The sequence below is a fragment of the Sardina pilchardus genome, chromosome 18 (genome assembly GCF_963854185.1).
Source record: "Sardina pilchardus chromosome 18, fSarPil1.1, whole genome shotgun sequence".
NCBI lineage: Eukaryota > Metazoa > Chordata > Actinopteri > Clupeiformes > Clupeidae > Sardina > Sardina pilchardus.
The window spans coordinates 10,702,012-10,727,011 of record NC_085011.1 but is presented as its reverse complement, the minus strand read 5'-3'; the positions used below and the strand labels follow the sequence as shown (position 1 = coordinate 10,727,011).

General features: G+C 47.4%; 2 protein-coding genes across 2 annotated transcripts in view; one reads left to right on the top strand and one right to left on the bottom strand.

Annotated features, from left to right (window-relative positions):
* The window catches only part of thada (THADA armadillo repeat containing), a gene marked incomplete in the record, with an annotated part of 90,433 nt that extends 70,503 nt beyond the window's left edge, over positions 1-19,930 (bottom strand). Inside the window, 21 exon segments of the mRNA XM_062519709.1 lie at positions 5,442-5,593; positions 7,961-8,101; positions 8,462-8,598; positions 9,087-9,222; positions 9,525-9,759; positions 10,192-10,337; positions 10,783-10,906; positions 11,135-11,242; positions 11,468-11,623; positions 12,064-12,218; positions 12,958-13,718; positions 14,645-14,871; positions 15,550-15,644; positions 16,013-16,206; positions 17,293-17,341; positions 17,475-17,507; positions 17,680-17,828; positions 18,302-18,441; positions 18,909-19,015; positions 19,200-19,280; positions 19,826-19,930. Of these exon segments, the coding sequence (XP_062375693.1) occupies positions 5,442-5,593; positions 7,961-8,101; positions 8,462-8,598; positions 9,087-9,222; positions 9,525-9,759; positions 10,192-10,337; positions 10,783-10,906; positions 11,135-11,242; positions 11,468-11,623; positions 12,064-12,218; positions 12,958-13,718; positions 14,645-14,871; positions 15,550-15,644; positions 16,013-16,206; positions 17,293-17,341; positions 17,475-17,507; positions 17,680-17,828; positions 18,302-18,441; positions 18,909-19,015; positions 19,200-19,272 (3,318 nt within the window).
* A 3,705-nt stretch (positions 19,931-23,635) lies between these two features.
* Positions 23,636-25,000, top strand: part of plekhh2 (pleckstrin homology domain containing, family H (with MyTH4 domain) member 2) — a 38,839-nt gene continuing 37,474 nt past the window's right edge. The window contains exon 1 of the mRNA XM_062519751.1: positions 23,636-23,754. Within this exon, the coding sequence (XP_062375735.1) occupies positions 23,725-23,754 (30 nt within the window). The 5' untranslated portion in view covers positions 23,636-23,724. The remainder of the gene's footprint in view (positions 23,755-25,000) is intronic.

Here is a 25,000-nt window from a genome sequence, read left to right as displayed (position 1 = left end):
TACGGTGTCTGATACGTATCTGCGCTGTAACCTCCGACGCACAAAAACCATTTATAAGCCCTAATACCCCACAAATAGTTGGACAACACATTATACAGCCTATTACCGTAATAAAACGGCATGACTTACACATAGCCGCAGAGTCTGGTAGATTACAGACTCTAATGCCATGCTAAGTCCATGACTGGTCCGTAACCACTGGGTGTAAAGCGGCAACAGCTCCTGATAGCTGGGCCTGACCCTTTGACTCGTGTGTGTGCACCTCGGGCATGACTCACGCGCTGACTATGCCTCGGTGCCCTTAAGATAGGAACCCTGAAATTGCAGGGTGGCTGCGCGGAGCGTGTGATTTAGGACGGGGCCTAGAGGCCGATGGGGGTGTGGCGCGCTGCCCGACTGCGGTGGCACTGAGGGCACAGGGATTTCACTGAGCTCCGTGTGAACCAACGCTGCAATGCAGCGGAGGGATGCAAAACACCACAATTACACACTCGCTCGCACACACACACACGTAACACGTAACACACACAAAAACAGTCTTACACAAGCACACATACACACATACTGTACACAGACACACACACACACACACAGACACACACAGTAACCACTTACTGATAGCTTTACATAACTTTTCAAATGTCCATACGCAAATACACACACAGACACACACACGCACAAATTGAATCTTCTTGCAAATGACTAATCATGAAGAGAGATTATTCACTTTCATTTCTGGAAAAAAACAATCAGCAAGTCATTGGGGAGTGGTTAAAGTGATGACAAAGAGGAAGTGGCCAGTCGGAAAAACCAGAACAAACAACATGGCCGCACTCAAAAGATGACTGGGTTCACTCCGTCGGAGGTTTTGGTGGATAAACTTGCAGAAATCTGAGCACCCAGGGTTTTTTTCTCCCAAGGGGGGGGGGGGGGGAGAGCTGTGGCGTCTCGCCCCCACACTAGCCTCAGTGGAGTTTCATTCACCAGTGAGTCTGATTGTACTGGCAGGGAGAGTTCCAATCTTCTGCGCTCAGTTTGAATTACAGGAGCTCGGAGCTGATCCAATTACGTGTAATGTGATTTTCACTGACAGTCATTAGCCACCACAATTAATCCCCACGGACCACCATGATAGTCTCTTGATAATCTGTGTCATTCACAAAGTAATAAAACAAAAAGTTTCTGAAAAAAAAAAAAAAAAAAAAAAAAACACGGAACACAACAAATTAAACTCCACTAAGTTAACCTCTTTGGTTACACTTTATTTGAAGGTATCTACATCTACGTGTCATAAAGTCATAAACGTTCTTGACATAACGCGTCTATCACTAAGAGTCATTCATTTTTTGTCAAGACAAGTTAGGGTTAGGGATAGGGATACGGTTCAGTGGAACAATGTCATGTCACTCTTATGTAGATACCTTTAAGTAAAGTTACCACATCTTTTTATCAAATGTCTACACTACCAAGGACTTACTTACTATTGACCCTTTCAACAACATAAACAAACACACTCCTAGGAGACACTTCCGATGGCACAGAAAACAATATTGAGCGAATGTAGGCTACCTGTGTTGGTTTTGAACGTGTCAACCAGAAACACTTTAATAACAGACTGAAAAGTCTATAAATGCACTTGATGAATAGTGTGCATGGTAGCTATGCTAGTGTGATGTAAAAAGGCATAGCATGTGCATGTATCCTCCACTGGAAAGGTGCTCTGTATTTGCTATATCATGGGGGCATATTTGCTATATCATGGGGGCATGTTGGCCATATCTGTATAACGCTATAATGTGATTGATCAAGTGTTTTCTATGCAAGACATGGTGGTGTTCCTGCTGCAGTATGGTCTAGTAGTGTACTGTATGGTGTAATGGCTGTTATTTTGGTGCAGGTCGTCCCTGTGGCTCGGCGGTGAGCTCATTCAGCCCAAACGAGCCGAGCGCCGGCGCAGGAGCACCCGGCGGTTACGACCGCAGTCTGAACTGGGCACTGCCCTACCAGGGGGCAGCTATTTATGTCTGCGCCACGGTTTTTTTTGTGTGTTTCGACTGCCTCTTCTGTTTCTGCTCCCTCGACGACTGCCACAGTTTAAAACTCTCTCTATCTATCTCTCTCTCCCTCTCTACAAGGCCTTTTTTTGGATATCTCATTTCCTGTTTGTCCGGCTCCCCTTGCTCCAAACTCCCCACCCCCACCCCCCGCCCCTCGCCCCTTTCAATTTATTTGTTCCTCCTTTATCCCCTTTTCCTTCCGTCTCTCAAAAGACATTTCCCACTTTTCTTCTCTCTAACCCCCTCCCAAATACCCCCCACTCAGCCGCCTAATTAGTCGGGCCAGGGTCACTGACCCAGATCTAACCCGGGGTCCCGCCACCTCGCTGAGCGCTAAGCGACTTAGCGGCTAAAGCTACCGCAGCGGCTAATGCCCTTGTTGTTGTTGCTGCTGATGCTGTTGCTGTTGTTGTTGTTGTTGTTGGGCCCTTTGATGCCACCGAGGCGAGGCGAGTCCCCAAACTCCCGCCAGCAGAGCGGGATTACGCAACCCTCAGACGAGTAAAGAGCTCACGGGAGAGAGAGAGAGAGAGAGAGAGAGAGAGAAAGAGGCGAGCACAGAAAGACAGGTAGGACATGTTTTGTTTTGTTAAGAATTTTGGAGCTCACATGACAGACATGGACAGCCACAAAGAGAGGTGGTGAGTGAGAGTGAGAGAGAGAGAGAGAGATAGATAGAGAGAGAGAGAGAGAGAGAGGTTCAACTGCCATTTATTGGATCATTCCTTCCTTAACCCATGAAATCATGATGTGCCTCATACAAAACCAAACACCATACAAATACTCATAACCCCACCAACCCCGACACATCCAGAGAGAGACAATGTGAGACTGAGGCTGAGACTCATGTGTGTTCATGAGGCCAAGACTGGGACTATGGTCACTGTGTGTGATGATGAGGATGGTAACCTGACAGACAGGATGGTAACCTGCCAGAGGAGTACTATGTGCGCACACGCACACACACACACACACACACACACACACCATGCCATGGAGCAGAGCAGTGCACTGCACACACAGTCAAAGACTGCCCCCTGGCTAGCCAAACAGAGAACAGAATCAGAAGGCCGAGCCTCATCCACTTGAGTGTGAAGGAGAACTAGAAGAAGAGGAGGAGATTGATAGATAGAAAAGGAGGGAGGGGGAGAGGGAGAGAGAGAGAGAGAGAGAGAGAGAGAGAGAGAGAGAGAGAGAGAGAGAGAGAGAGAGAGAGAGAGAGAGAGAGAGAGAGAGAGAGAGAGATGCTGGTTTATCCCAAGCCCCAGACAAGCCAGACAGATCCTCCTTGCTTAGAGCCAGCTTAGCCTTTCCACCCAAAGCAAACACGCGAGGGAGAGGAGAGAGGCCCTGGAACCGCGCTGGCTCAGTAGCACCTCAGATTCACTCCGCGCCACTCCTAGCCAACCCACCAAAGAGAAACTGGCCAGGGAAGAAACCCCATTCTGGCTCCAAATCACAGGCCCAGTTCCAGTCACCTCCAAAAACACGGGAGAGTCAAGAGTCCTCAGTCATGTCGGATCTCCTGTGATTCCCAGTGTTCCCGTGTAAGGCTCAGACTACTGGGGAAGGGGAACATCGCGTCATCACGCAATAGAACCCACGGTGTCAGTTGGGATGGTGACGCAACGCCATGGAAACACCTGCGCTGTCGTCATACCAACACAGGCCCCACACAGGAGACCGGGAGAAGCTTACCACACCTACTTCAGAAAAGTCGGACACTGTCAAGGCCTCTGTGTGTGTGTGTGTGTGTGTGTGTGTGTGTGTGTGTGTGTGTGTGTGTGTGTGTGTGTGTGTGTGTGTGTGTGTGTGTGTGTGTGTGTGTGTGTGTGTGTGTGTGTGTGTGTGTGTGTGTGTGTGCGCACTTGTTTGAAAATGTGCATGCTAACTACTACTAGCAGTCGATTTGCTTGGAACCGCTCGTGAATGAACAGACCAAGTTTTCCTGCTGCATAACAACATTTCAAGTATTGAACCACACGCGCACACGCGCTCACACACACACACGCGCACACACACACACACGCTTGCCTTCTGGACAGCCTTTGTCTTATTATCTCATCATTTACATAACGCACTGTGCAGAGTTGCCATACCGACCGCAGGGTGACATCACCGTATAATACCACGCCATCTGTTGGGGAGATGATGTCACACGGAGGGACTGAGCTGTCCAGCGGCCGGCCAATCAGATACAGGGGTGTGTCGTAATGACTTTACCAAACTCTCACACACCGCTGCCAGAGACTAACCCCACACCAGACCAGGACTGCGTGTGTTTGCAGTGCATATGGAATAGCTGACAAACACACACACACACGTCTACAACTGCTGCTAATTACTCACTGCAAAGCTTGTGTAGCACAAAGACAACACAACAGATAGATAGACAAAAAGACACACACATACGCACACACACACACACACACACACACACACACACACACACACACACACGCTACATCCTAGAAGACACACAGATCAAGGCCAGCCACTGACGTGATGTGGTCTAACCAACATTCTCCATAAAGGTTAATGCTCCACTCGAACCTTTCAGATCAGAACAAGAACCAAGAGCTCACACAACACATTCACAACTCTTCCCCTCCGCATCAGCACTCACTGATCACGCCAATAAGCAGTTCATGAGGTGCTAAGAGTGTGTATGAGGTGTTTAGTCTTCCAAAAAAGTGTGTGTGTGTGTGTGTGTGTGTGTGTGTGGAGAGCAGGTATTTGGAAAGAATGCAGAGGGAACGAGCACAATGAGGCTCATTAAGCAGCGGGCCGGCCCCAAATGAAAGCAGAGCCTTAACGAGGGCGGATACTGATGGAGAACAATCGCAGCATGGGTCGGATACACACACACACACACATAAATACTGTCTGCCACAGTGGTAGCTTGCAAGGTGTGAGAGAATGTGTGTGCACGTGTATGTGTGTGTGTGTGAGCGTATGTGTGAGTGCTGATAGTTTCTTCATTCATTCTTCAATCCCTTGAACAATCCTAAATAGTGTTAACACGTCCTCTGTTTCAGCTCATGTGGAAGTCCCTTTGTTGCATATAAAAAGGGGTATGTGTATGTGTGTGTGTGTGTGTGTGTGTGTGTGTGTATACGTGTTTGAACCCGTGTCTGGTGTGTGTACCAGTTCCTGTGTGTAATCTGTGGATGGTGTGTGTGTGTATGTGTAAGTGTTCTTCCATGATGAGAGTGTGACTGACAGTGTGTGCGTGCGTGTGTAACTGTTCTTCAGTGATGACTCCGTGGCTGATGTGTGTGTGTGTGTGTGTGTGTACCTGTTCTTCAGTGATGAGTCCGTGGCTGGTGTGTGTGTGTGTGTGTGTGTGTGTGTGTGTGTGTGTGTGTGTGTGTGTGTGTGTACCTGTTCTTCAGTGATGAGTCCGTGGCTGGTGTGTGTGTGCAAGGGCAGTGTCTGGCAGAGTTCCCCCAGCAGCATGGACACCTCCTTCATGCTCCGCCAGCTACACACCAGCACCATCTGAGCGGTCACCCTGTACGCCTCCCCACCTGAGCCTACACACACACACACACACACACACACACACACACACACACACACACACACACACACACACACACACACACACACACACACACACACACACACACACACACACACACACACACACACACACACACACACACACACACACACACACACACACACACACACACACACACACACACACACACACACACACACACACACACACACACAAAAGTTATGTCAGCCAAGTCAACATGAATAAAGATTATGCACATGAATATACCAATTAATTAGCATAGCAACACATGCAAAAATGGAAAGGAACACACATTCCCTTTCCTATTAGACTTGGGCTGAGTTCATATGTAAATGAATAAATAAATATGCATGTGTGTGTTAACTGCAATGGCACTGATGCTTCACACCTGCCATCTGAGAGCGCCACAGTAGTCCACTGTGCCTTTAGCTGTCTATGGCTTTGCTATGTGACCTTTGACTTTTCGTCTTTGTCCTTCTCTCTCTGCCACCAAACATTATTGTGACCCTTCACCCTCTCTCACACAGTGAGTGAGTGAGTGGGTGGGTGAGTGGGTGAGTGAATGAATTAAAGAGCAGTTATTGGAGGGTTTTTTTACATAAAACTGGCCAGCTAACTAGCTAACAGCCACTAGACTTGCATTTCCAACATCAAAAATAAAAGGAGCTGACACTGGAAAAGGCTAGCCGGCTTAATAAATTATGTATTTCAGTCACACTTGGCCATGAAATGGTGGAACAGCTGTTTCCATGTCCATTTGGATGTGAGCCATCAGCCATGACGACCACAAAAAACACTGAGCAGTGACTAACCTGAATGGCCTGTGGAAATGACAGGTGGGATTATGCCTACTTCACATGACATTTGAATTTGTTATAAAATCTGTGCAGCTTCCAAAAAGAATATCTTACGTTTACCATTATATAAACTGCCTATGACCTGTTGTTTTCACTCTTTTATATGAGACATTATCTTATATCAATTTATATCTGCACCTGAAGGTCCCATTTAGTCCAGCATCACCTGTCTGTCTCTTCGTGAAGTCAAGACTAGCAAACATTGCATCCTGGGAGATTGGCAGGGGTTGATGCCACCATCATGTCCTCATCACCAACTCATGGCGACATCACTATGTCATCATTGGGCCACAATAATGTCACGGTGATGCTGGTCTGTCCCTCTGACGCGTCGCCTCGTGAGGTTTAGCATCATGGGCTCCAGCTCAGATTATTTATCTAACTGGCTACTCCTGGCTACAGCGAAGCCCTGGTGTGTACTGCAGGAGCACATGTGTGATGGAGGGGTACTGTATACAAGCACGCTGCTCTGTTTGCAGGCAACGGAAGCACGTCTGGAATGCCCACGTCATGGAAGGTTTAAAAGTGTCTATCGGCATTGACCCTGCAGCCTGTCGCGCCGAGTTCCTCCCAGCATGTGTGCGTGTGTGTGTGTGTGTGTGTGTGTGTGTGTCTTGGTTTGTGTATATAAAACTCTGCATATGCTTGTCTTTGCATACATGCTTGTTTGTGTAAATTAGTGTGTGTGTGTGTGTGTGTGTGTGTTTGTGTGTGTGTGTGTGTGTGTGTAGACAGGAGAAGTCTTCCTCTCCTCCAGGGCTGTGTCATTAAGTGGGGCCTCTAAAGAGACACAGATGTGGACTCGCCCACAGATTAGGCAGGAGCGGTAGTCAGCTGCTCTTAAATTAACCAGTGTGTGCTGCCAGCCTTCCCATGCAGATGCAACATCCCACCACTAGAGGGTCCTGTGTGCCTCCATGAAGGAGATCCTGCCCCCTCTGAACAGAGCAGGATCATCTGGAGAACGTAAAAGCCTGCCCCCATGAGGACAATAAAGGTACTGCATGAGAAAGTACTCAAAGTTCTGCTGAAAGTACTCAATAAAGTTCTTCTGTGAGGCAAATTTTCACAAACCAATCACCAATTAGTGTTAAATTTCATTCTATCTATCTATCTATCAGTCTGTCTTTTATTGGTTAACATTGGCCTGACCCTGCCGACTTTGTGAGCCTGACTTCACTCACTGGCCAAAGTGGCAAGTACGCAGAGCCAGTGAGTGCCGCGCAGCAGAGCCAGTGAGTGCACGCATTGAAACGTGAGAGATATGTATCAACTCGTCTTAGTTAAGGGAATCACGTAGTTTAATATGAAAAAACGGTGAAGTGTTCCTTTAAAAATTGGTCAACATTTTGCTAGTTTTCTAGTCCTCTCCTGTTGGACTTGTGTGAATGTGAAAACAACAACAAATAAAAGAAAAAAAAACAATTGGTCAATGTACTGTGGTGGCTTTTGTGAGTGTGTGTGTGTGTGTGTGTGTGTGTGTGTGTGTGTGTGTTAACCTTTCGTCTCCTCTTGTATGGGTCCGTCTGATGTGCCTGGCTCCTGCGTTTGTGTGTCCAGCTGGCGAGAGTCGTTGAAGAAGTCGTTGGTGTCTCGCGGCTGGATCTCCTGTAGGATTCTCTGCAGGCCGGCTGAGCCTTCTACAAGAACAAATATGCCATAAACCTCACACCATTTACCATAGAATAACTACACACACACACACACAAATCCAAATGAAATTACTCAACATCAGTTTTAAAAACACATGTCAGCCCAGTTGCTAACATGCTACATGTAAACTATACAATGTCAACATCCAGACAAAATAATGCAACTCCAAGAACAGTTGAACAGTCAAAGATATGCATGTGCCACCACCAGACACACAAGCATTCAGACTGACACACATATGTACACACACACACACATTCAAACATCAGAAATTCAATGCAAATTGATATTGTTCTGTAATATTTGGAGTAAAGATGTGTTGGTCAGAGCCAATGAGAGGAGCTGACCAGAGTCTGTATCCATGGGGATGAGTCCCTCGGGGGAGGAGCTTTGGACCACGGGGGAGACCACATCAGACATCCTGTAACACATGGCAACCAGCTCCGACACCAGACACCGCCACTCAGTCATCAGGACCAGAGACCTACAGCACACACACACACACACACACACACACACACACACACACGCACACACACACACACACACACACACACACACACACACACACTCATATTTCTATGGTCAAACAAGTCAAAAGTCAGAAGTGACTGTAGAATTGTAGGCAGTGATGTAGTGGGCTCTGCCATGTAAAAAGCTCTCATTTGAAAATGTCGTATTCAAAATGAAGAGACCACTGGAAATTTAAATATGAACGTCAACTCATTTGAATGTCACTTAGCAACTGTAGGATGACATCAGAAAAATGCAGTCCCTTCATTTTTTCCAGAGCTGAATATGTGTATGCACACGTGTGTGTGTGTGTGTGTGTGTGTGCGTGTGTATATCTGTGTGTGTGTGTGTGTGCGTGTGTATATGTGTGTGTGTGTGTGTGTGTGTGTGTGTGTGTGTGTGTGTGTGTGTGTGTGTGTATGTGTGTGTATGTGTGTGTGTGTGTAGGCGTACACTAACCCCGTGTTGAGATGTTGTAGGACTGCCGTGATGCAGTGGGCTCTGCCATAGAGTGGCCGTGCTGCTGCAGCCTGCAGTAGAGACTGCTCTGCCTGGGCCACCTCTACCTTCAAACACTCCAGCAGGAACTGGATCACTAACACACACACACACACACACACACACACACACACACTTGCTGGTCAAGTCTGGCTCCTTCTGACTGTTCAAGTCAAGTTTATCTATGTAGCGCTGAATGAATGAATGAATGAATGAATGAATGAATGAATTCGATCTGTACAGTAGTGCTCAGTAGAGTGTTAAACACATGTAGTCCATTTACCATCACTGACTGTAAAAATGAGTACAACCTCAGAGTTCAGGGTTTAGACTAGTTAATGTAAACTATAGCTCTTGCCTGTACTCTCCAGGGGTACAGAGACACTACCATCGACTTACAGGCTAATGCATTCTTCTCCTGGGTGGAGGCCTGCACAGAAGCCTGGGGCTCGCCTGGCTGGGGCGGCTGCAGTGGGAGGCCCTGTTGCTGGGCGCAGAGGAGCAGGGCTGGCTGTAGGCCGGGCTGGTGCAGCAGCAGGTTGAGGAGGTGGGCAGCGGTGACGCTGTCGAAGGGCCGCGTGCTGGTGCTGAGGCCCAGGGCAGCGTCCAGCAGAGAGTGCAGCCGGTCAGCGTTCTGGACAAGGGCAACGCAGACTTAAGTAGGGTTCAGACCAAAGATTCCCGACGAGACGAGCCGCGACATTCTAAAACCTTGCAACTGCGACTAAACATGTTGAATGCTCTGCGACGGCTTGCAACTACATGCAACATCTACAGTAATTCACACTGCTGTTACTCCGTCTCGTCGTGTCGGGAATCTTTGGTGTGAATTGGGCTTTAGACATACTGCAGGTGACTACATACAAAGAAATATACAAACAGAGAGAAACACACACCAAAACACACACACATAGAAATATATCCATAGTCAAGCATGATCAATTACAAGTTCATTAGCTCATGTTCAAATGCACAGTGTGTTCAGAGTGTGGTGTGCACAGTATGCAACTCTAAAACTCATCAGTGTCTGCAGTGTGTGTGTGTGTGTGTGTGTGTGTGTGTTTACCTCCAGACGCATGACTCCGGGTGGGAGTCTCCTCACGAGAGCAGAGGACAACTGCTTGACCTCCAGGAAGTTATTGGCCACACAGAACAGCACTGAGTCAGCGTGCGTCTCACTCACACAGTCACCCAGCGCAAAGCCATCAGGACCTGTGTGTGTGTGTGTGTGTGTGTGTGTGTGTGTGAGATAGAGAAAGAGAGAGAGCAAGAGAGAAAGAGCGCATTGTCAGGAATCTCCTCATTCCTGACTGACCACACACAGTGTGCGGACTGTCCACCGCCTAAACTAGACCACGGGCCGAGTGTGCTTCCTCTGTCAACCACACTTCCTGAGTAAGGAAGCAATACTTCCACCACTTCCTCTGAGGGGCCCACAATACAACAGGAGAAACTCCTCTGACGGCAGTGGCACACTATGACCAGGAGGGGGCACTAGTATTAAGCTCTATTCCCATCTCACTTCCATTCATGTGGCAGATAGCTGTACTGCTAATACGTGGAGAACACTGACTGAGTGAAATAAGGGCCTGTGTCCATCAATCACATTTTTTTTGCATAGTAGAGAAGTGTGGCTGTGAGTAAGTGTGTGTGTGACCTGTGGAAAAGGAGAGGAGTTCGGCCACCAGGCCCAGCAGGTGAAGCGCCGTGAGACAGGTAGAGAAAGACGCCCCCGGGACCAGAGAGCCAAAGAGAGTCTCGCAGAACCAGCAAAGGAACTCCTGCACGCAAACACACACATTTTTCAGACAGATTCAAAACCCATTTCACGTTCAGTTAAAAAAAAAAACACACACACAGCTCTCATCCCATTACGCATTATGCAACACACATGAGCCACTGCTGTATCCATAACATACCTATTTGCCAAGAAGACCTACAAAAGAGATGTTTTTACTCACTGAAGGCTCCCTCAAAACGGTCAGACTACACCAGATATGAGACTGTACCTTGTATGAGTGGAGCGTGTGTTGGTCGGTTTCCTTCTGCTTGGGCTCTTTTTCCTGAGCCACCCTCTTCTGCAGAAACTGGGCGCTGTCTTTTAACCTACATAACAGCTACACAGACACAGACACAGACACAGACACAGACACAGACACAGACACAGACACAGACACAGACACAGACACAGACACAGACACAGACAGACACACAGACACACAGACACACAGACACAAAGACACAAAGACACACACCTTTCAATAATATCCTATTTTACAATATGATGTGTTTAGGTTAATACTGTGTGTGTGTGTGTGTGTTTGTGTACACATGACCCTGACCTTCTTGATGAGGCTGACTGTCAGCTGGCGGACTCCAGGTGATTGGCTGTTGAGGTTGCTGGGCAGGAAGTGGCGGATGAGGTCCATTTCCTGTGGGCAGATGGTCTCTGTACTGCGGTGACTCTCACACACCAGGCCCAATGTGTCCATACGCACCTGACCACACACACACACACACACACACACACACACACACACACACACACACACACACACACACACACACACACACACACACACACACACACACACACACACACACACACGAAAGTTCACAAATTCATACAAATGGCATCCGAAACAACTTATGCTCACACAAACACAACTCAACAGACATTATGGCCATATTTATGAACACATAAACACACCACTAGTGATATCTGCGATCACACTCATGACCATGAACACAATGGCAATGTGCACACAAGTCTGAACCTAAGCAAGTAAAGTGCGAATACAAAGCTGCATACAGGGCTAAACAATGTCGGTAGAACGCCATTATTCGGTGACTAAACATTTCTTTGCTAGCGATCGTCGTGTGGATGGTAGTGGTCCTCAGTGGAGGTGCAGTGTGTGTGTGTATGTGTGTGTCTCACCTGGTCGTGTTTGTGCAGGAGGGCGTGTCGGAGCAGGGGCAGGGGCACCAGGCCCCCCCACAGACCCTCCTCGGACGGCCTCATCACCCCCTGGGCACGCGCTGCCCGCAGACACGTCATCAGAGCCCCCACCGCGCCACGGCTGCCTGGCGGCCCTACAGACACACACACACACACACACACACACACACACACACACACACACAAAGACACAAAAACAGTAATGTGTTATGCGCATGCAACACAATTGAGGATTGTGAAGGCCTACACATTCATTATGTTTACAGTATGCAGATATGCATAGGGTGCATATGAAACAGTGGTACAGTTATTCTGTGTCTGGCTGCACAGTAGTGGTGATGGCCAATGTTAGGATAGGTTAGGTCACCGGGTAGGGAGAGTACTGACTGACAGGCTTCAGTGATGTCACTACCTGTGGCTAATTGGTAAAGGCACACCTGCACTGGCATCCTGGGTTAATTGGTTTGGTTAGGCCTACAAACTTGTATTTGACTGTTTGTCATGGAAGCTAAAGGCAAACCAGAATCCCTTCACTTTTGTTAACCTTATTTGGATTATTATCACCTTAGAAGAAAACTGAACAACAAAGGTAAGTGACCTCTCACTGGGCTCTGTAGCAGCCAGGCAGCTACAGTGCTACACTCTAGGGGCATGTTCATGAGGGCCCATGTTCATGCACCCCAGCTAACAGCTAACTCGGTGACCTCAAGAAACGAGATCTATAATATGGCCGGATTTCTCCTTTAAGCTTCATTTAAGCCCCATTTTCTAACTACTGTAGCTTGTCCATCACTGCTTCTGTGTCATTCTGTGTGCATGAATCAAGACTGTGTGTATTTTTGTGCACATACTGTACGCGTCTCTCCCCCTCACCTGTGGCAGTGGGCGGGGTCTCCTGCAGGGCCTGTACCATGTGGCTCAGACTGGAGGGGTTGCACCGGAGCAGCCTCGGCAGGAAGTAGTCCAGGATGTAGGTGGTCTGGTCCAGCCTGGCCTTACACAGCACCTCCAGTAGGGGGCGCACCCAGGTGCTGTGCCACTCCTCCAGCCAGGCCTCCGCGCTGCCCGCTGTCTCCCCGGCCTCCTCCTGCCCGCTCAGCTGGGCCTTGTGGCTGACGAAGAGCTTCTCCAGGAGGTCGCTGGCGTACGGCGCCAGCGTCTGGTCTCCCATGAGGCCGAGCAGGCGGGCGGGGAGCCGGGGCTCGAGGGTCAGCAGGTAGCCGGCGCCCAGGAGCTCCACCAGGCACGCCAGCGAGCCGTACTTGCCCCGCATGTGCCACTCCAGCGCCAGGAGGCCGCGCGTCAGGCGCGCCACGTAAGGGTCGGAGGTCAGGGGCGCGGACGAGGCGGGGTCGGCGACGTCCGTGCCGGTGGCGGCGGCGGCCGCCGCCGAGGCCTGGTGGAGCAGCAGAAGGTTCCGGAAGAGGGAGCGCGTCTGGTGGCGGACCCCGTCCAGCGGGTGCTCCCAGTGGGCGTAGACGTGCTCCAGGAGGCGGGACGGGAGCGGGGCGTCCCCGCGCACAGCTGCTGAGAGGAGGGGTGGACGCGTCGCCCCCTGCAGGCTGTCCAGAGCAGCACCGCTCCACAGGGTCAGCATGCGGGCCACCACCATGGCAGTGCTGGACTCCTTCACACTGGGCACAGGGACACATGGGCAACATGAACATACGAATGAATGTGTATTACACATGTATTACACTATTCAATACTTTATAAATAATTCATTTTCATTCTTTTTTTTCAATGCAAAAAGGACTTCCCTCCACAATCTGATGACATTAAATGGTCAGTACCTACAGTACACTGGATTAGAGTCTGGAAGTGGTAATATCCAATGATAAAACAAAAGTATTATACTGATAGAACACAATTCTGTTAAAAAAAAATAAAAAAAAGAAACTGGGGGTTTTACATAGGCCTACGTGTAACGGGTGCTAGCTGGTTAGCTATGCTGTAGAACGTTAGTAAACCTCACTCCCCGACGCTTCAAGAGCGCTGCTGGCATGAAAGCTAGTAGCCTGGGCTTTTAGCTGGATTGTTAGCGCGCTCGACTCCCGATCCGTGGTGCTGCTGTCTCGCGGGTTCGAGTCCGGGCGTGTGCAGGGCTGGACCGCGGTGGTTCCACACAACGCAGGTTACATTGGTGCCGTGACCCGGATCGGGAGTGAGGTTTAGGGGGGTGAGTGTAACGGGTGCTAGCTGGTTAGCTATGCTGTAGAACGTTAGTAAACCTCACTCCCCGACGCTTCAAGAGCGCTGCTGGCATGAAAGCTAGTAGCCTGGGCTTTTAGCTGAATTGTTAGCGCGCTCGACTCCCGATCCGTGGTGCTGCTGTCTCGCGGGTTCGAGTCCGGGCGTGTGCAGGGCTGGACCGCGGTGGTTCCACACAACGCAGGTTACACATTTAAGCATTTAGTCAATGAAAGCAATACACAAGACTCTCCACACTAACCTAGGGACCTACACCTACTGAGGGAGACCAACATCTTAATGGTATTATGGTCAAAACTAATCATAGTGACCTTGGTAAAGCCTCTGACCCCTCCATGCCCCCCCTCACCTGGTGTCCAGGTCCAGTATGGTGTGTGGGATGAGCAGCAGCAATGCTTCGGCCCGCGGGCCCAGGCTCCGCCCCCTCCAGTTGAGCATGGCCAGCGCCCCGTGGCACAGGTAGAGCACCAGCGCAGCCGGGCGAGCCGCCTCGTACAGACCTGCGCTGCTCGCCCTCAGCCAGGAGGGGGCGCTCTCAGAATCGCACTGCTTTGTGCACTGCAGCAGGCCTGCCACCTGGAACCAAAAAGGTTAGAGGTTTGTTAGAATGGTTTGAAGAAGGTAAAGTACAGTCCTCAGGACTTATATTCTATGCTGCTACTTATTTATCTTAAATCACATAAAGGTGGTCAGCGATTACGGCTGACATCACTTATGTTGGTTGTTTGAAGCAAGATCCCAAACAATCCTAGCTAGCTCACCCCTCCCTTCCATGTTTCGTGTATCATGAACAAACGACTTTGCATGCAGCTGTGCACGAGCACAAACTCCAAAACACCCACCCCCTGTCGGTGATTGGTTGGAATACTTTGTTTTGGTTTAGAGTGGTCGATAGCACCAATTGTTTTTGTGTACAGGTCTCGGAGCCTAGGCTGCCTACAGAGACATGCATTTTTTTTTGACGGCCTGCTTATGGGGTGACCAGCTAGAGGATCATGAGGAAAGATTAGATAAATGACCATTTATTTTTGGGCCTGCAATCGCTGATACAACCTTTAAGTGCCAGCATGAATGTGTACGAGGAAGTGATATGCACTTATGTGTAGCTGTGCTGGATAAAATCCTATCTAATCTCAATGTAGTCTGAATACTGTGCTTTGTGTGCATGGTCCGTCATCATTTCATTCCAAAACTAAAGCAATTCAATCCCATCTCTAACACATTCTGCAGTGTTGCGTAAGTGAAGACGCCCACCTCTTTGGCCACATCCTCCTCGTTCTCCATCACACACCTGATGAGCAACACCATCGCCATCCCAGCAGTGCTCTGGACTGACTGAATAAACTCCTCTAGAGAGAGGGAGAGAAAGAAAGACAGAGAGAGAGAAAGAGAGAGAGAGAGAGAGAGGATCAGGTGAAGGTCACAAAAAGAGAAGACAAAGACAAAGCTAGAAGAAGTATCGGGAGGTAACCACCAGCATGTCACTAGAGTTAGAAAGGATCTTCATAATTAAATCCTATTAAGATAAGAACCAAAGACGCCTCATTAAAGGCTACCAAATGTCTAACCATTCAGTATCACCCTTTTATGCGAGTTTTTCCTACAAAAAGCTCAAATAACCAAGTAACCAAATAACCCAGTAGAAGAGACCATAGTTCAAGACTAAACCTTCTCTGAGAAAAGCACAAAAGTCTCCTCAGCACTATGCCAGGCTCACCATCTGTGAGAATGCACGTGTAGCAGACCATCAGGCCACTCAGTGCCCTCTGCAGTGGGCACTCGGGCGCCGCTTTCTTCAGACCGGCACCCAGCAGCTCCTGGGTCCTCTGCAGCACCAGCATGGAGGCCTTGACCGCCCCCAGACAGGAGTGCATCAGCTGGGCCTGAGCCACATGGCGCCCTGACAGGCTCCTGGAGAAAGGACAATGCGTGGGGGGTCAAAGTCAAAGCTTGCTCCAACCAGTCTCCTCTTAAGAGCTAATATGTATCAGACCACACAGCTATGACAGAAAGGGGGTTTCTTGGTGTTTTGAGCCCCCAACATTGTCTTCAAGCTGCCTGGAAGGCGCTAGGGTTAGGCGTGGGTTAAGGTTAGGGTTAGGGTTAGGATTAAGTGTCTTTAAAGGAATACGCCACCCAAAAATGAAATTAAGCTAGTCTCGGTCACCCCCAGAGTTAGAACAGTGAAAAAAACCCGGTTAAAATCCGTCCGGGCATTCTCCTGCTTTGGGAGCAGCGATGTTAGCTTTAGCTTAGAACAGTTGCTGTAGATGAAGGGTGTCAGTGAGCACGTCCTCCAAAAAAGTGACCGAGACGTCTACATTTTTTTCTAAATATATTTTGGGAGCCGTGTGTTCAAAACGAGTACAAATCATAATGCAAAATCGAACGAGACTATTACCTGGGCAGATCTTTACTTGGAACTATTTTCAGCCTCATCGCCGACGAAGCACCGCTAGCTAGGCGCAAAGTTCTCACGTAGCAGTCTTGTAAACTCCCAACTAGTTCTAGCTTCGACTGGAACTTCACAAGTGGTGCTACGTGAGAACTTTGCGCCTAGCTAGCGGTGCTTCGTCGGCGATGAGGCTGAAAATAGTTCCAAGTAAAGATCTGCCCAGGTAATAGTCTCGTTCGATTTTGCATTATGATTTGTACTCGTTTTGAACACACGGCTCCCAAGATATATTTAGAAAAAAATGTAGACGTCTCGGTCACTTTTTGGAGGACGTGCTCACTGACACCCTTCAACTACAGCAACTGTTCTAAGCTAAAGCTAACATCGCTGCTCCCAAAGCAGGAGAATGCCCGGACGGATTTTAACCGGGTTTTTTTCACTGTTCTAACTCTGGGGGTGACCGAGACTAGCTTAATTTCATTTTTGGGTGGCGTATTCCTTTAAGTCAACAGTGGCAGCGCTGCCTGGAAGACGACGTTGGGGGCTCAAAACACCATCGAGCAGAAAGGGGTCGACTCAGTGTTCAGACTGTGCAAATGTACCTGTTCACGTGGAGGTATTCGCTTAAAGCTCTCTGGAAGAACTGGAACACTGAGGAGACACAGACATACAACATTGGCACTGAATCAGCCATCAGGATTGTTTATAGTTGTTTTGTATTCTGTTCCAAATAACACACCCATTTATGGTGTTGGTACTTTTACTCGGCCTTTGCATCACTTACCATCCGTCTGTAAAATACGAATGCACCTCTCGCCTGTAGGACAAGACAAACAGTTCAACATATTATTATTAGGCATCTGAAGTTCAACAGAAACTGAAAACCAATATGAAATCATTTTGTAAACCCCACAATGTATGTACATGTATGTGTATCATAAACATTGTCTGTAAGTGGTTAACTATGAATCAAGCACACAAAGACACACCTATTGGAAACCCATCCAAACAGGCGGCGATGGTGTCTGTGAGCTGTGGGTAGTGCTGTGAGCCCTGAGAGGACAGGCCGTCAGACAGACACGCAGACAGACAGACCGCCGTCTGCTCCTGTAGCCAATCAGGAACTGATCTCAAGGCACTGCGGACGGACAGGAAAGTCAGGAGTGAGACGAAAACGTTGTGCTTACTTCTTAGCACGCTCTCGTTAAATATGAAAAGTGGACCAAGAGCCAGTGCATGCTATGAGGACAAGGGAAGGCAGGCTACATTACAGTCATTACAGTTGGAGAACAGTTACACAAACATTACAGTTGGAGAAAACCCTTCCAAGAGGTACAGTATGAGCTGCATCATACAGCCTTTGCTTAATCAGTAGCTGTTTTTCTTTTCCTGTCCTGTGAAGTAGATTTGCCACATTACAGTGGACATCAGCTCCAATATATTTCAGAAAAGAAACAAGTTCAAACACATCACTGGAGGCCTCATGGAAATGCCTTCATGATCACTGAGGCCTTTCTGGTGCCTTCACACTAAGCAGATTCCATACAACACAGTCTGTATCTTATTCATCACATACACGATATCACACACCAATATTGATTTAGGCACTACCTGGCAGTGGCCCTCTTCAAGGGGTTCTTGGCCTGTACAGAGATGAACATGACACACAGGGCCTCCACACTGGCCAGGAGGAGAGGGGCTGGTGGTGGGCTGCCCTCAGGCTGAGCGATAGCCTCCAACATGGCACCAGTCTGACAGAGCAAGAGAGGCCATTCAGAGACAAATTAGGATCAAACATCTTGGAGCACGTGGACAAGATATGCTCTTATATGGCTTGAACATCTTAAGTCACTTGAAGTCTAATAGACTATATTAACTCATTGGCAAGCATGTTTACAACTCATAGGTTTCTATTCTGGGCCCCTGTTACAGATGAACTGGAGGATTTTTTCATCCGTCCATCAATCTGAACTGGACTGCTGCAGAACTGGACTAACAGAACAGTTTAAACACAATCTATGCAAATCAAGCCTTGGTCCAACTTAATTTTGCTAGGTAGCCTAAAATAGTCCAAAGTACGTCATTTTGGCTTTTAGGACAATGCACTTATAATGCTATAACACACATACGATAAGATACACAATGAAATGAAATGTGATGTGACTCTAACTAACTATGGTAAAAAAGTAGATTACTGTCAGATGAGGTGAACACACACCTTCTGGATGAGATGAATCTGCTGGACCGGGTCAGTCAAAGCCAGACACTCCAACAAGGTCTGAGCAAGCTCCCTGCCTGTGGCATCTCCTTCAGCAGCGAGGGAGGCTGAAACACACACACACACACACACACACACACACACACACACACACACACAGACACACACACACACACACACACACACACACACACACACACACACACACACACACACACACAGTGGAAGTGAACACTTGGACTTCATCACATCCTACCATAAAAACAATCAAAGGACTGGTGAATTACTCACTTCGTAGTCTTTCTAGTTTAGCATCGTCCAGCACCACAGCTTCCACTTTGACCGTCTTCTTCTTGACCACCATGGCGGAGTCTACAACATGACAAACCTCGATGACTAACCCATCTCAAACCACTTCAGAGGCTAAATAATTCCATCCATTCCAAGGAGCGATTCTGTTATTATTTCTACAAGAAGCCATCATCGCCTTCAAACGCGAGGCAGACCACTTCTCACACTGACTGACTGCCTGTCGAGTCATTCATTTCAGTGAACATATGAGTCAAGCAGCATTAAAAGCCACTGTGGGTTCAATAATTCAGGATAGTCAGATCCACAACCCTGCTAGGCATTTGATGTGACGTGCAGACTATGATGGGCTACTCACAGTTATCAGAGCGCTGACACCAAGATATTGTGAGCTTAAAACTGCTTAGATTCATTAAAAAAGCTTTCGTAAGTATATGCACAAATGACCAACTTGATTAAACGAAAAAGTTACCTAGCTAGCAAGTTAGCATGGTTTGCTTTGCATGAGGGCAAATAATAGTTTTGTTTGGACACTGCTAACTAACTCCATAGCATTGCCTTTGCTCCGACTCTGCAAGAAAGCAAACAGTCAATAAATTACGACTTACCGATATGTTCCTTCTAACAACTAATATATCCGTTTTCTTTCATTAATGTAAGACTTGCTGAAACCCGTTAACATCAGGAACAGCGGTAGTAGATGTTCGTCTCAGTGCTACACGTGTGAAACGTCAATTCCGGATTCATGCAAGTCCCACCCTCTCTGTACTCTGATTGGTGTACATTTACTGTTTCTTTAAATCTCTAATTATGATTGGATAATAGTAGAGTCAATTAAAATACCATAACTCAAGAAGACAGAGCTACATGAATACGCCTAGAATGTATGGGATAGGGCAAGGCTCCCACAAACCACGCCCTTAAGCCCACCCGTTTTCATACTTGGTCAGGGAATGCTGAAATGAAAACTTTGAGATGGAAAAGTAGCCTCGACTTTCTTCCAAAATGAGGTTAATAGGACATGAATAACTGGGACACCGCGGCATTCGTATCTGACATGGAGTAAGAGTGGGGATTTCTTCTGAATCGCATCTGCTGTATATTGGGTAAGTGCACGCTTTAACTTTTTGAACATTAAAGATTTATTTGACAGTCGCATATTGCTGTCATTTTGTTTTCCTAGACGAAAATAATGTTTTCCCAGGACACGTGTTGTGTATAATGACTTCAAATATGTAAAGGTCTGTTACCATCTATTTGAGACCTTTTATTCGTTTTAGTCCTGGTATTATCTAGTTAAGCTAGATGAAAATCACGCTTCATTAGCCTACAGAAAGTTTGATCAGACTTTAAAATCGCCTAGACATCAACTTAGTCTAAATATAGGGTAATTTATTTCAACAGAGAATCGTCAAAATGTAACAACGTTAAATGTGTTGCTGTAAAACATCTAGAATATATTTGATTTAGTCAATTTGTAGCCTAGGCTTATTTATTGTTTAGCAATGAAACCCTCAAGTCAAGAATGGTGGTTTGTGTTTCGGATACTAGGTCCTGTAGAATAGGCTATACGTGATGGAGCACCATTCTGACCGGGCACCATTTTCCTTGAAAGCATACATAATCGTGGAGATTAGAGGGCGGTCACGTCTAATGTAAACGCACTAAATCTTAATAGAATGCGTGTCAGTCAGTGGCCTGGTGGGCTAGGGGCTACCATACAGCAGAGACTTCAACATAGCCTAAATTCCATGCCAAGTAGGCCTAGGCCTACACGTGAAAATTAAAAAAAAAAAGATTTTAAAATGATTAGCTGCATTTTATTACATTTAAATGTAAAACTGGCCTTCAGAAACAGAAGTTTCCAATATGGCAATGGCCCTTACAGCATCTGTGATACGATAAAAGAAAACAATAATATTTTCTCTCACATGCTTCTGCACATATCTCTCTGGGGGCATTCAAAACAAACAAACAGACACACACACACACACACACACACACACACACACACACACACACACACACAATGAGAGCAATAACTGTTGAGTGTGTTGTGTTGAGGGTACCACACAGGAAGTGTGGCACAGATAGGATGACAGCCCTCCTCCCTATCCCATGGGGCAAACAGCATTGTGGGTAGAAATCACCCCCAGGAAAACTGTTGTTCACTGATGATGGGTCCACACTTGTGATGGCAAAAACAAATGACGGCTTAAAAATATATCCTTTTTATTACATTTGATTCGCTGGACAACGAAAGAGTTAAAGGTAAACTCAGTGTTGAGGAGCAACATACTATGTCACCTTCTGCCCAACCTTCTCTACAATGAACTGTGTCTGTGACACAGATATAGGGGCTGGATAGTGGTGTAGTTAGAGAAATGGGAAGGCTCAAACAGTGGCTGAGAGGAGAGAAACAAAACAAAGACAAGAGTAAACAGGGAACAGAGGGGGAGAAACAGAGGACGAGAGAGTGATAGAGGAAGAACCACTACGAGAAGAAAAAGAGAGGGAGGAGAGTGAGTGGGAGACCACAGTCTCGTTAAGGAGTTTGGTGAGATGAACAGCTGAGTCATGATTGTACGATATGAGAGGTCTCAGCATCGTGTACAGTAAGAGACTCCTCTCAACACATTCCGGCGGTGGATTTGTGGATGCTTGTCTCCTCATCTACCCAGTGGCCATCTTGGCTCAGTGACATGCTGTTTTCATCAGGCCAGATGTCGTCATGGCCTTGATGTTGTTTACCACAACAGCCCACTGAAAACAGTTAATTGGCCTCCACACTAGTTTTTCCCCCCTTGCTTTGTGAGCAGGCCAAGACTGTAATGAGCGCCTGGGACTATAAAACTTGATATTCTCAGCCACTGCCTCCACTACCTCTTTATCATTCTTCTTCTTCTTTTTCTTCTTCTTCCTCCTCTTCTTCCTCTTCTGCCTTCTCACTTTCTCTTTTCCACTCGCCATGTTTTCACCTCTGTGGCCATGTGTTTTTCATAACAGACATTCTTACAATGGAAACTTGTAGCAGTGCACTAGTGCTGCTGGCTGTGGAAATGTGTTTTGGTAAGAGCCTGTACAGGGCGCTGCCCAGCCCAGCCCAAACCAAACCAGCCCTGAACAGAGCAGAGCAGAGCAGGAGGGGGTGGAGAGAGAGAGAGTGAGAGAGAGGGATAGAGAGAGAGAGAGGGAAAGAGAGAGGGCTAGGGAGAAGGGGGAGAGCAAGAAGCTCTATTTTGGTATTTGCCCCTTTATTCATATGTTTTGATAATATTGTGCAATGTTATGGTCATGCTCCTGAAACTTGGTTGAATTTTAAATAGAGAGGAAGAAATGGAAAGAGAGAGAGAGAGAGAGAGAGAGAGAGAGAGAGAGAGAGAGAGAAATACTTGCACAACAGCGTCTCTGTCCCTCTAAACTGACCAGGGGACTTTGTTAGAGTCTCACTCAGTCGTTCTGTGTCCCTCACGCTGCCTCTAAGTCAGTGTGTCTCTCTGTTTTCCTCTCTCTCCCCCCCTCTCTCCATCTCTCTCTCCCCCTCTCTCCGTCCCTCTCTCCGTCTATTTGTCATTCTCGCAGTCCAGCAGAGGAAATGAAACAGATGTCCTAAAACAACTCTTTAGCTACAGACACACCAACTGTCTAAACTTGTTGACATCAGAGGCATGGACTCTCCCCTGGCAATTCAAGCAATAGCACTTGGTTGAGCTCATATGACCACACCTCTAGAAGAGTCAATATTAAATGCTTGATTTACAATATTTTCCATTATGAGTAACCTTTGTGTTTGCTCTTATCTTAAAAATAATTTTGCCCTTGCACGTTCATCCTTTATACAAATTCCTGTGATGAACATTGCCATTAAGCCAAATTACTATGTATGGTTTGCACTTGAGAATTTGTAAGCAAATCATCTGTCTTTGGGCGCAAACTCAGTATGCAGCACTTTGAATCTGAACACAATAACAGACTTTAGCTCCCAATTTCAGGTCACACAGCACTGTCTCTGAAATGTTACAGTTTAATGTTAAGTTTGTATGTTTATGCCATGTTTATAACAAGTGTCACAAACATGATCTGATCACAGTCTATCACAGTGCTGTGTGCTGTCAGATTACAGTAGGTATTGTATATTGTACTCTATTCTGGGACTGTAAACAATGCGCAGGAGTTATTCGTCCGAGGCATTTAATTACTGACTCAATGATTGATAGTAATGCCAAACCTAACCTCTCTCATTTGTCTCTCCCCCTCTCTATATCATTCCCCCTGTCTTGCTCTCTCTCTTTCTTTCTTTCTCTCTCTCTCTCTCTCTCTCTCTCTCTCTCTCTCTCTCTTTCTCTCTCTCTCTCTCTCTCTCTCTCTCTTCTCTCTCTCTCTCTCTCTATCTCAGGGGTGGGGGGCAGGCAGGATGGCAGAGGGGGAGGACTGCGTCACCATCGCTGATTGGAAGGAGAGATGCATCACCTTGGAGACGCTCCTTTTCAAATTCCGGGAGCAGATCATGAAAATCCGTCAGCTGACTGCCGAGAAGGTCAGCTTCAGGAATCCCTTCCATCCGCCTATCCTTCAGCCAATCTTTTATTTCCATCTCTCTCTCTCTCTCTCTCTCTCTCTCTCTCTCTCTCTCTCTCTCTCTCTCTCTCTCTCTCTCTCTCTCTCTCTTTTCCTATCATGGACAGTTGTTCTGTGTGTCCTATATCTGTCTGTCTCTGTCTGTCCTCACTATCTCCTCTCATCGTCTCAGTTCAAACGCTCTGCCGTAGTCCTATAGGACCTGCTCACGGAGCAGTGCGGCCCAATGTGGGTTATTATGGAACACGGATGTGGTTTCTTCTCCACAGTCTCCACCCGTTCTCTCTCTCTGTCTCTGTCTCTGTCTCTTCTTCTCTCTCTCTCTCTCTCTCTCTCTCTCTCTCTCTCTCTCTCTCTCTCTCTCTCTCTCTCTCTCTCTCTCTCTCTCTCTCTCTCTTCTCTCTCTCTCTCTCTCTCTCTCTCTCTCTCTCTCTCTCTCTCTCTCTCTCCAATGTCTCTGTCTACAACAATCACACACACACACACACACACACACACACACACACACACACACACACACACACACACACACACACACACACACACAGAGAGAGAGCTCCTCACAACCATCACATCACAAAGGCTTCCTTGCGTGTGAGAAGCTCCTTTAATATGATTTGTTGCACAGTTATGCGTGGCTAAAAAAGGCTAGCGCTTTTGTTCGAATAACGTGAGGTGGCACTTTCTTTCAATGGTGCAGTTGGATTTCATTATGTTCTTTTGTTCTCATTCCTTTTCCGTACGGGAGTCTGGTGCCAAGGACATTGTCCTCCTTCAGGCTGCAGATAGTGTGTGTGTGTGTGTACCGCTCCCATCTGAGTATCCTCTCTGTGTGAGACATGGCCCTGTCCTTAGACATGATCTCCTCACCACATCTCACAATGATTCAAGCATGGACTATGTGCTGGGTGTGATAGCTGTGTGCACACACTCACACACACACACACACACACACACACACACACACACATACTCACACTTACTAGGCCAATCGGCCATCTCTTTGAAGGGCTTCCAGAGTGTCAGCCATGGCAGAGATCAGGTCAGATGTCACAGTGTGATGGGTCAGAAGTCACTGGCCTTAGCCTCGTCACATACATGCTAAACAGCCAGAGTGTATGAACAGCAATGGTGAGAGAGAGAGAGAGAGAGAGAGAGAGAGAGAGAGAGAGAGCAAGAGCTGGGTAAAGTAGAGAGAGGCACAT